General features: G+C 42.8%; 1 protein-coding gene across 2 annotated transcripts in view; it reads left to right on the top strand.

Moving 5' to 3' along the window:
- LOC140187968 (small conductance calcium-activated potassium channel protein 2-like) overlaps positions 1 to 12,112 on the top strand; it is a 119,295-nt gene that overhangs the window by 20,493 nt on the left and 86,690 nt on the right. The window contains exon 2 of one of the 2 annotated variants that reach the window (XM_072243831.1): positions 11,487 to 11,918. In XM_072243831.1, coding sequence (XP_072099932.1) covers positions 11,487 to 11,918 — 432 coding nt within the window. Of the gene's footprint in view, positions 1 to 11,486; positions 11,919 to 12,112 lie in introns of those variants that run through there. The other variant, XM_072243832.1, reaches the window with a different exon arrangement.

Here is a 12,112-nt window from a genome sequence, read left to right as displayed (position 1 = left end):
CACAGCAGGTCAGGCAGTGTCCATGGAAGTGAATAACTAGTCGACGTTTCTGGCTGAGATCTTTCATTAGGACTGGAATGGAAAGGGGAGGAAACACAATAAGAAGGTGACGGTGGGGAAGGAGTACAGTACAAGTTGGAAGGTGATAGGTGAAGTAGGCTGACAGAGGTGGTGGGATGCGGAATGAGATAAAAAGCACAGATGTGATAGGTTGCAAAGGTGAACGGCTGCAGAAGTCCGAAGGAGAGGAGAGTAGACCATAGGGGAAATGGAAGAAGGAGGGGCACCAGTGGGAGGTGATAGGCAGGTGAGGAGAAGAGAAGAGGTAAGAGGGGAGCCAGAGTGGGGAATGGAGGGAAAAGGGAAGGGAGATGGGGAAAAATTACCGGAGGTTAGAGAAATCGATATTCATGCCATCGGGTCGGAGGCTAACCAGACGGAATGTTGCTCCTCCAACTTGAGAGTGGCCTCATCAGCCTGAGTTAGGGTGATGTCATGAAGCATTTCTCATGCAGAGGGCAGTAAGAATTTGGAATTCTCTCCTGCATTGACGTGTTGATTAATGGAGCTCTAGAGAATGTGATTGGTTGATTTTGAGGAGCAGGGGTAATTAAGGGCTATGGATCCATGATGGGATGATGACGTTGTCCGCTGATGAGCCTTGTACTTGCTGAGTGGTACATAGGTTAAAAAGGGTTGAATGGCCTTTCCTTATTCTGGAAGAAGAAACTTCTGATGTTTGAAGCAGTTGGCTTTAATGCAATTGCACTGGAGAAACACGTATTGATTTTAGATTTATGTTGGCCCACTGCGTGCTGTACAATGAAATCAACATCAAAGTAAGAAAGTGCAGTTTAATTAATGACCTTTAATTGCATACTGCTGGAGCATAAGTGCACTGTAATTGGCAAGTTACCTGTTAGGCTTCCAATGGATTCTAGATGTACTCACTAAAATTCAGACATTGCCACTAAGAAGTCATCAGATGTTAGTGAGGTTACAATAGGGATCAAAGGGACTATAGTTGGAAGTCTGCAAAGAACTCTGTTATCATCAACCCCTCTGCCCCTTTCCTCTTCCTCTGTAGGCTGTATGGATGTTGTTTCTTTGCTTTAAATTTAAAATATTCTTTTACTATACTGTCTCCCGAAGGCAAGTGAAATAACTACTTACATTCTACAGCATTGACTGCCTCAGCATGATATCCAGGCGAGCATGGTGTTCGAAGTATTTAGAGTTCCTCAAAACAAGCTTGCCCACTCTCTGAGGTCCCAAATTCCTTCTGTCATCTACAAGCACAGGTCAGAGGTCCAGTTCTCTCCTGGACGAATGCAGCCCCATTGATACGGAGGAAACTTGGCACCATCAGGGGTAAAGCAGTCTGCAAGCTTTGCATCCCACCCAGCACACTCAGCATTCATTGTCCCCATTACCATTGCATGCTGGCTGTAAAGTGTACCATCAATATGATGTAATGCTGTCTGCCAAGAAGACCAGAGCCATATGGGAGTACCACCACAAGCAAGATCCTCTCCATGTCACCTACCAACTTCACTTGAAATTAGATCTCTGTCTTCTCATCGACCCCGGATTTAAATCTTGGAACTCCATTCTCAACAGCATTGTGAGAATACCTCCCCAGGACAATAATGGTTCAAGAAGTTACCTCACTACTACTTGCTGAAAGACAGTTAAGGTAACAAATGTATGCTGGCCTGGCCAGTAGTCCCCCTTATATCCTGAAAAAAAATTATTTTCATTAACTTCACTCAAAGCAAAAGGAAAGATTAAAAATAATATGCTCCTGATTTACCATTACCCCTTTGACACAGTCGTGTGGAGTTGAAATCAAGCCTTATTCGTATCACTAACTGCACATCCCATGACTCTAACCACAGATCATATTGATCAAATATCCACTCTGCATGAAATATGTTGTATTTATCTAGACAGATTGCGATCAGTTGCACAAACGGCAGTGATATCACTTCCTATAAAGGAGCAGGCTACTATTTGACACTTTCCGTCCATATTTTGCAGACTTCAGACCAAATGCTGTATAATTTTGGGTTTGATATCTGTGGATTTCAATCTGTGAACTATAATTAGCTTGAATGCTCAATGCATTTTTCAGATCTCCAGCAATTATTTTTTGACACACGGCGAGGATGCTCAAACAATGTCGGCTCTACCAGACATCTGTGTTTGTGCCTATCAGTTTGTGAGTTGTAATTAGCCACACAATGCACCATGTCAGTCTAGGCACAGGGAAAACCATTCCCTATCCATTTTAAACAGTGGGATGCAACCTCCGCATTAAATGTCCTGCTTCCCTTCAGGGCCATATGTACCTCCTGGCAAGATACAAGATCTCCTCAGTGTCTCCAGATGCCCTCAGTGGTATCACCAATAAAATGAGCAAATAACAGGCTCAGGCTCGTTCATTGGGTTCCACACATTAACACAAGTAGCACGCATGGTCAAGTTCGTTGTCCTCAATTGTCCTAGCTTTCAAATTCTTTTTGTTTTCACTTTATGCGGGCATGGATCTTCCACATAAATAACGAGTGGCTGTAGTATGAAAAGTAGAAATTTACACTGTTTGTCTTGAGACAGAACCGCCGACGTTAGAATAGGGGAACATAGAACATAGAATAGTACAGCACAGTACAGGCCCTTCGGCCCACAATGTTGTGCCGACCCTCAAACCCTGCCTCCCATATAAGCCCCCACCTTAAATTCCTCCATATACCTGTCTAGTAGTCTCTTAAACTTCACTAGTGTATCTGCCTCCACCACTGACTCAGGCAGTGCATTCCACGCACCAACCACTCTCTGAGTAAAAAACCTTCCTCTAATATCCCCCTTGAACTTCCCACCCCTTACCTTAAAGCCATGTCCTCTCGTATTGAGCAGTGGTGCCCTGGGGAAGAGGTGCTGGCTATCCACTCTATCTATTCCTCTTATTATCTTGTACACCTCTATCATGTCTCCTCTCATTCTCCTTCTCACCGAAGAGTAAAGCCCTAGCTCCCTTAATCTCTGATCATAATGCATACTTTCTAAACCAGGCAGCATCCTGGTAAATCTCCTCTGTACCTTTTCCAATACTTCCACATCCTTCCTATAGTGAGGCGACCAGAACTGGACACAATACTCCATAAAGCAGAAACAGATCCCTTGAACCTGCTTCCCCGCTCAGTAAGGTCACAGTTAATCCTGTGCCTTATCCTCTTTTCTACCAGATCACCAATTCCTCTCATTATCTCAGTGTTCAAAGATCTATCAAATTCAGCTTTGACTGTGCTCAGTGACTGAGAGTGATGGTGGTAAATTTCAAAGACTTAGAGTCCTCAGTGTAGGGATTTCTCCTTGTCTCAGACCTAAATGTATCCTGAATGTGCCCCTATGCAGCCTGATCAGTGAACCTCCATCCTCCCCATCAGCCGCTGTCAAAATCGTCTGACGCAGTGTCATCTCACATGCCTTTCTAATGAACACAGGCCAAGCTAACTCAGTCCCTCTTCATTGTACATCCCTTCATCCCAGGATCCAGAGGGCTTATGGTGCTCTGATTTCAAGGAAAGGGTATCCTTGAAGTAAAAGTGCATTAGGTATTCCAAATGAAGTTTTCCTGAAGCCTCTGTGATCTCAGCAAGACTTCCTTCCTTACCCTGGCCCTCTACTAGTATCTGAGAAGGTAAACCATCTGTTAACCTTTACTTGCTCTACTTGTCTGATTATCTTTTACTTTTCATAAACCAATGTCTTTAGATTCCTCTTCTCTAGCACATGCTGAGAAATTGGACCCATTTGTTTTCTATTACGTTCAATTTGTTTTATGGTTTTGTATGATCATGAGCATACCCTTTGGAAATCCCTCCCCACACAAGAAATTGGAACTCCTGATATTCGACTGGTGTCCTTTGCGCATGCAATGATGTCATTAACATTTACAATACCCATTTCAGGGCCAATTAGATAAATTAGTATGCTAATGTATAATGCCCAACCTTTGTCTATAAGTCCAGCACACACGGAGTAAACTTGACCAGTCGGTATGGTGATGGGAGTTAAAGGATCACCCTGGGGTACCAATGGCTACTATTTGCATCTGCCAACTTGACTTTTTATTTCTTTGCAAATTTCTCACGTGGTTGCTGGCCCTCACAGTGGTTATTGCACCTGTAGACAGCAGATATGCACATGCAATTTCTGCACGCCTACGACTGTGAACCTGGTGCTAGCTGGGTTGAGGTTAGGTACCTCTATCTTGACAGATGCAAGTGCTGCCTCCTACCCTGTAAACCTTCCATGATCCAGGGAGATGAGTTGGTGTCTGGCAATGGTTGGAGCCAACCATAGCCCAGCACTTGTCCAACTGTGGATGTCGTGACAAGGCAAGAGCTCAGATATCCAGGCAAGGAATAGTTTCCAGATAATGTACAGTCAACCAAGGCAAGAAAAGTCCCCGAGAACATAGCTTCCTATTATATATCATGGGACTAGAGCCATTTGGTATATTGAGACAAGATAAGGATGCACATGGCCCTGAAGTATTATTGGCCTTCAACGCATAGATTCTATTGGCTATTAACACCTATATCATTGTAGCATGATTGGCAATTGAGTATGTAAATAAGGAATTTGAACATTCACAAGGTTACCAGTTGGTCATTTTGTGTATTGAATTAGTCAATTCCTGTATAAAAATGTAATTTCTTTGTTCAAACATCAGAATGGTTTGGTGACAGGGACCAGGCTGTTCTCTTTGTGAACAAGCAAATAAAGTATGACTGGGAATGAGTAAACGTTTTCAGAATTAATCCATGATGACACAATGATCAAAGGGACTTGGGAGGCGGCTGGTGTTCTGCACGAACTGAGGGATCACGATTCCCTTCTGGTCTTTTTATTTATTTATTGTGATACAGTGCAGAGTAGGTCCTTCCGGCTGTTCGAACCGTGCTTCCCAGCAACCCCCGATTTAATCCTACCCAATCTGCAGGTCGATCTACAGTGACCAATAACCTACTAACCGGTGGGTCTTTGGACTGTGGGAGGAAACCCACTCAGACACAGGGAGAATGCACAAGCTCCCTACAGACAACAGTGGAAATCGAACCCGGGTCACTGGTACTGTAAAGCGTTGTGCTAACCACTACACTGCCCTGCCACCGTATCTCTCTCACCCCACAGTTTTCTTCTTTCTCAGCACTCCGTTGTGACTGAGGATGACTTGCTTCCACTTGGTTCTCAGATGACGAATGAGGCCAGTACAGGATCAAAGGATTCGGCCCCCGATGGGGTAGGAGGTGGCTGACTGTGTGAGTGGGTAGTGGTTTATGGGATGGCCCGCTCCTTCCCCTACTCTCCGTGGTGAGTCATCGGCCAAAGACTCCTAGTTACAATTCCAAGAGGGCCTCCAACACATCCTTGAGTCTATCCAGTCCTCTCTTCCCATGTGGATGAATGAAACAGCTCATTTCAGGCTGAAAACAAGACTCTTGTTAGCAATTTTATGGCCTTAGCAGCGGGCAGCCATCAGAAGTTGCATAGTTTGCACTTCAGTGTATGAAGTCACCAAAACAACTTTATGTTATTCTGATTTCATGATTTTGATGGAGTCTCCTGATTAGGTATTAGCTCTAATTGCAGCATTGATTTATCATGCTAAATAAGGATGAAATCTAATTTCTAAGCAATTCTGTTTCTCCTGTTCTGCCTGCCAACTTAAATAAACTCACACACTTCCAATTACACTTCTATTTGCACCTTCTTGCTTCATCTGTCAATGGCCCTTTGCTGAGTCTTTGTATTCTCCTCATAACTCATGTTGCTGCCTGGTTTCACATCAGGGAACTTGGAAATATTTACTGTCCTTTCAAGCCATCTGGGAATTGCTGAAAGTACAGGACTCTTTCTTGCACCATAAAAGCTTGTATTTATGGAGAGCTCTTGAGATACTAAAATATCTCAGGATGTTCTATTCTGTTTTGTAACTTCAGAAATTAATCGAAAGAAAAAACACGGGAGCCAGGGGATGTGCTTCTACTTCGTTTTTACTTTAGAAATGTGCGCACTTACGACATGGTGTAATAACGCATGCCATTTATGTATTTTTACATATGAATTATGTAACAACAAAGAATGCTAAATCAAACAATATATTTACAAGGTAACTCAAGTATTACTGAAATATTAAATACACAACACTTCTCCCTGTTTAGCTATAAATTTCACTCGATATAGAATACATCTCAAATTATATATATAGTATACTATATAATACAAATACTAACCAGACATCTACAGCATAGTAAATTTTTAAGTCTCCCATTCAGGCCAAAGGATTTAAATGCTGTGGGGGAGATCTTACTGTTGTGGGATAACATCGATCCTGACAAGGTGGGGAGGGTCACTCTGCTTGGCAGGGGAGACTTGTGGCTGTGAAACAATCTCAGGTTCTGTGGTCTCCTCTGTGTTGGCTGTTGGAGTTGGCTCCGGAACTGCGGGAAATGGTTTTGATAACTCTGGACACCTTTCTTCTTTAAGAATTGACTTTGCTCTCCTCAACTGATTGATGTGTCATCTCTAGATGACATTACAAATGATGTGTCAATACCAGATGATATCAGAGGCAATCTTCACTCTGTAGGAGAGTGGTCCAGTTCCGGCCTGAATCTTTCCAAGTACCCACTTTTGATCACCTCTGTAGTCCCTCACTTGGACTGCTTGTCCAGGAGGGACTTCAACCTTCTTGTTTGAGGAGCCCTCAATTTGTCTAGGCTGTTTGACCCTCATGCTCCTCCTGAGATTGGGTTTGAGGAGATACAAGTGTGAATGCAAGGGATGATCTAGGAAGAGTCAAATATTGCTGGTGAGTTGCTGGTTGTGGAGAGGGCTGCACTGCAATATGCAAAGAAGACACTGGCGAGCTTCTGATTTAACGTTAGTGCTCTTGTTTCTGTTGACATTGCTCACAGTATGTTCTTTAGTTTCTGGACAAACCTTTCCACCAAGCCAATTGTAGCTGGGTGGTATAGTGCAGATGTAAGGTGCTTATTCCATTGACGTTAAGGAATGACTGAAACTGTTCCACAACAAACTGTGGTCCATTGTCACTGACTAAGTGTTCTGGAACACCAGTCCTTAAGAAGAGGCTTCCCAACACACCAACAGAGTATGAGGCTGTAGTGGAGGCTTTTGGAACACTTCTGGGCACGTTGTAGCTGCATCCACTACTACCAGGAAATTTGTCCAGCAAAATCCACACAAACACTCTGCCAGGGGATCGCAGGCCACTCCCAGAGATGGAGAGGCGCTGCTCTTGGCATCTTCTGGATGTGTTGGCATCCTGAACAGTGCATGGCAAGGTGCCCAGTCTGCTGGCCAGGCCACCAGACAAAGCTTCAAGTCAACACTTCCATTTTGATGATGCCTAGATAACTGAAATGTGGCTCCTCTAGCACTTTAGCTCTCAGTTTGGATGGTACAACAACTCTCAATCCCCACATAAGGCAACCTCTGTCAAAGACAAGTTCATCCTGGCACTGGGAAAAATGGGGGAACTGGGATTTCTGCAGCACATTCCAGCAACTGCGGATTGCCATGTAGTTCCAAGACAGTGTGGGGTCTTTTCTAGTTTCCCTTTGGATCATCTCTGCCATAATAGGGAGACTTTTGATTTGCATTAGGGAAAATGTCCTCTATGTAAATTTTTCAAGTATTTCATTTTCCAAGGGTAAGCAGGACAATCCATAAGCATTTTCATGATTAGTTGACCTTTTGAATTTGATCTTGTAATTGTGTCCTCCAAGAAATAGAGTCCATCTCTGTATTCATTCTGCGGTTAGTGGAACACCTGTCAGTAGATTGAAAATGGACATGAGTCGTCGATGCTCAGTAATGAGGGTAAACTCTCTTCCATACAAGTACTAGTTGAAGCATTTTACACCCCAAACCAGACTCAAGTCCTCTCTGTCAATCTGTGCATAAACGTGATGGGGTGTTCACTTCCGTCACTCATAACATGTGACATGACTACACCTATACCATAAAGCAAGGCATCACAGGCAAACTTCACTGGACGATATGGATCATAATGTGTGAGTACAGTGTCTGACGTCATCTTTTCCTTTGTCTTTATGAAAGGCATCTCACACAGTTTTGTCCATTGCCATTTCTTCCCAATCTGTATTACTGACCTCAAGGGGTAGAGCACAGTAGCCAGGTTTGGGAGGAACCTATTATAGTAATTGACGAATCCTGAGAAGGACCACAGCTGTGACACATCCTTTGGCCTTGGGGTATCCACCAATGTATGAATCCTTGTGTGTCAATAGTGTGACCACACTAAGAGATGCTTCATTTAAAAACATCACACTTATTGTGTTGTACTCTGATCCCATAATCTATCAATCTTTTTAACATTGACTTGAGATTTTGGAGATGTTCCTTGTCACTGTTAGCAGTAACAATGATGTTGTCCAGCTAACAATGAGTGCCTGGGTAGCCTTGTAGCACCTAGTCCATAGCTTCCTACCAGAGTGAAGGGGCAGATGCTTACTCCAAAACTAGGCCTATTATAGCAGTAAAGCTGTTTGTGAGTGTTTATGGTGAGAAACACTTTGGACTCTTCTTCCACTTCTATCTGTAGGTGGGCCTCAGTTAAATTCACTTTGCTGAAGTGTTTCCCTCCAGAAAGGTTTGCAAAGATATCCTCTATCCTGGGCAGAGGGTATTGGTCTACTTTCAGCACTGGGTTGATGGTGAGTTTAAAACCACCACAGATCCTGACAGACCCACTCTTCTTGGTTACTGAAACCACTAGCATTGCTCAGGGGCTTCACTCAACTTCAGAAAGAATTCCCTGAATCTCCATGCAATCTCGTTCACTGGCTGCCTTATCATGGATGGTATAAAGAAGCAGATGGGCTTTGTAACACTTGAGTGTGGCATTTTCATTTAACACTACAGAGTATTTTATATTGGAGATGTTTGAGTTTTCCAGTGCCATTCTTGAACATTCAGTACCTTTCTTAATTCACTATTGCAGGGGATGTGTCATGAAGATGGTGGATGGATCTCCAATAAAGTTTTATCTGTCTCAGCCAATCATGGCCCCACAATGCTGTCCTCCTGTTTTTACCACATACAAGCCCAATAAGCGTTGTTGGTTGTTGTATTGCACTGTTATCAATGTCATTTCCACAGTAGTTATCTTTTCTCCAGTATAACTTCCTAGTGGGATTTCTGCAAGCTTTGGGTCAGTATCTTTGAAATGGCATTCAAGCTCATTTTGTGGAATGACTGAAACAGCCAAGCCAGTGTCCAATTCCATTTTAATTAATTTGCCGTTCACTTCTGCTGCAAGCAATATTGCTTGCCTCCTGTTAGTTTTCACATTCTAAATCTTAAGGCCATTCAGTCCTGAGTCACCCTCATCATTGTCAGATTTGTCATTAACAGAATGCAGATTTCCGGTCCTCTTGAAACTGCAACTTAACTTTTTTTACATTTTCTCTTCCCTGTGCAGTCCTTTTATTTTTGTCTGCCCAACATGCTCTTTGTATGTGTCCTACTTGGTTGCATTTTCTGCAAGTTTTGCCTTTAAACTTGCATTGGTCTGGTGTATGTGTGCCCCTGCAACTACAGTAACACAACTTGTTCAGCCAGGAAGGTTTCTGTGTAGACGTTGCAATTTCATTCTTGCTCACTTTCATTCCTGACTACAACTCAATTGCGTCGCTGGCTGATATTTCCATTGATACAGTGATTTTAACTGCTCCTTTAAATGTTAGTTGTGCTTCACTTAGGAGTCATTTTTGAACGCTTTCTGGTAAATTCCACAAACTAAATGATCTCTCAGTGCACCAGTAAGCCCATCACTGAATTGACAATGCTCAGACAATTTTTTCAATTCAGCCATGTAACCTGAAATAGACTCCCCTCCTTTTTGATTCTGCTTATGAAACCCGAAACATTCTGCAATCGACAATGGTTTCAGTTCTAAATGTTCCTGCATCATGTTCACAATAGCCGCAAAGCTCATTTCGGCTAGTTTGGTTGCAGCAGTCTAACTTCTAAGCAAACTGTATGCTTTCCCACCTATTGCACTCCGTAATACTGGCACTTGCTTTTCATTGGCTATTTCACTTGCTTCAAAATACTGCTCACTTTGTTCAGTATACAAAATTCAGTTATCTGCTGTGCAATCGACACATCTATCTTTCCGATGTAGCCAGTCATTTCTGCTTTTTAAATATTTATTATTATTATCACCCATACTCACCGTTTATGATTCTCTGAACTTTGTCCATTTTCTGCCTTTTTTTAAAGTTGAACATCTTTCTCCCCTTCCAAAGAAAAAAATGTGCTCTTTTTTTTCACTTGAACATTCACTGCGTTTCAACAGATAGGTAGTCATATCCAATTCGCCTTGAAACGTATTTGTCATCACTGTAGGTTTTGTAACCAGAAATTATTTAAAAGAAAAACACAGAAGCTAGGAGATGCGTGTCTACTTTGTTGTTACTTTAGAGAGGCACACGCTTATGATGTGGTGGTGTAAAAATGTATGCCATTCATGTGCTTTTACTTATAACCCATAATGAATTATGTAAACAACAAAGAATCAAACTATATGTACACAATATTACTCAGAATATTACTGAAATATTAAATACATGATATGTTCCTTGATTCTTGCTTTGGATTTCTTACAGCCACCAGAGATTGGGTTTTGCTGTAATATTTCTTTCTAAAGACAACACTACCTCCACAATGTACCGGATGTTGTAGGTTGTCAGAAAGTTGTGGGTTGCAAGTCCCACTCCAGAGGTTCAGAGGATCCCACTGAGTCATTTCCAGCATAATGCACAATATACAAGTATATGATGCATGGTTGGCAGTCTTGTTTTTCTCTACCTCTTCCTGCCCATTAGTCCCATAATTAATAAAAAATAGTACAAACTGAAGGATTTTAAGGCACAATTTATTTTTTACTCACCCTCTCCCCCATGATTATACTCCTTGGGTTCTGCCCCAGGGATATCCTGGTGATGCCAGGAAAAGGCTGAAGTATAGACAACCATTTCTTTCTCAGTAGGAGAGTCAATCAGATCATTAGGGCAATACCGCATCGTCCCCGCAACGCACCGCTTTAAACCTTTTTTTGATCTATAAGGAATAAGTTGATAGTGTGATAGAGTGTCTGTCATTTCCTGGATGAATGCAGTTCCAATGAATCTTGGTGAACTTGTGATCAAAAGCTGAGAGTGCCTGGCACAGTGTGCAGATATCAACCACCAGGGACAACATTTATTCACTAGTTCTATCATGAGCATTCTGTGCTCGGAGTTTCAGGAGGTCAACGTTTTAAATGAGGTTTCTGCATTGCCATAGGCCCATCTTAAGTAGGACTTGATTCAAGGCGCCAAAACAAGGCTTTTGACTTTCAAACTTTTTCTCTGGTCTTCCTGTAGGTGAACACTGGTGACTTCCATCGCCTGCATCATGCTGGATCCAAAAACAGCTTCTGCGAGAGCAACCCTTTCACAGAGATAGCCATGACCAGCTGCAAGTATAATGGAGGGGTGGTGAGACCCCTCAGTAGCCTTGGCACCTCGCACAGAAACCTCCATGACCTGGACTCGGAGACACAGCCTCTGCACACCAACTCCGGCTTGGAGGTGGTGGTCTCCAAACCCGACCAGAACAACATCTCCAACGACAGCTTGGTGAATGAGGGCAGAAAATCTCCCAAGAAGTCCCAGAACATCGGCCATAAGCTAGGACACCGGAGAGCCCTGTTTGAGAAAAGGAAGCGGCTCAGTGATTACGCGCTGATATTTGGAATGTTTGGGATTGTTGTTATGGTGACAGAGACAGAGTTGTCATGGGGAGTTTACACTAAGGTAAGCCTAGATTTTCTTTTACTCAATGACATGGTGCCTGAAGGACTTCCTTCGGTCTGAGGCTTTGGAGTAGGCCAAATTGCTGAACAAAGCTGGCCCCCAAAACACACGGCCTTTGGACCGTATTTAAAAGCTCAGACCCTAAACAGGCATCATGTGCACTATTATAATGAGTTTTAGTATATATATATGGT

The sequence above is a fragment of the Mobula birostris genome, chromosome 26, assembly GCF_030028105.1.
Source record: "Mobula birostris isolate sMobBir1 chromosome 26, sMobBir1.hap1, whole genome shotgun sequence".
Taxonomy (NCBI): domain Eukaryota; kingdom Metazoa; phylum Chordata; class Chondrichthyes; order Myliobatiformes; family Myliobatidae; genus Mobula; species Mobula birostris.
The sequence above is the reverse complement of the archived record's forward strand: the minus strand, read 5'-3'. Positions and strand labels throughout refer to the sequence as shown.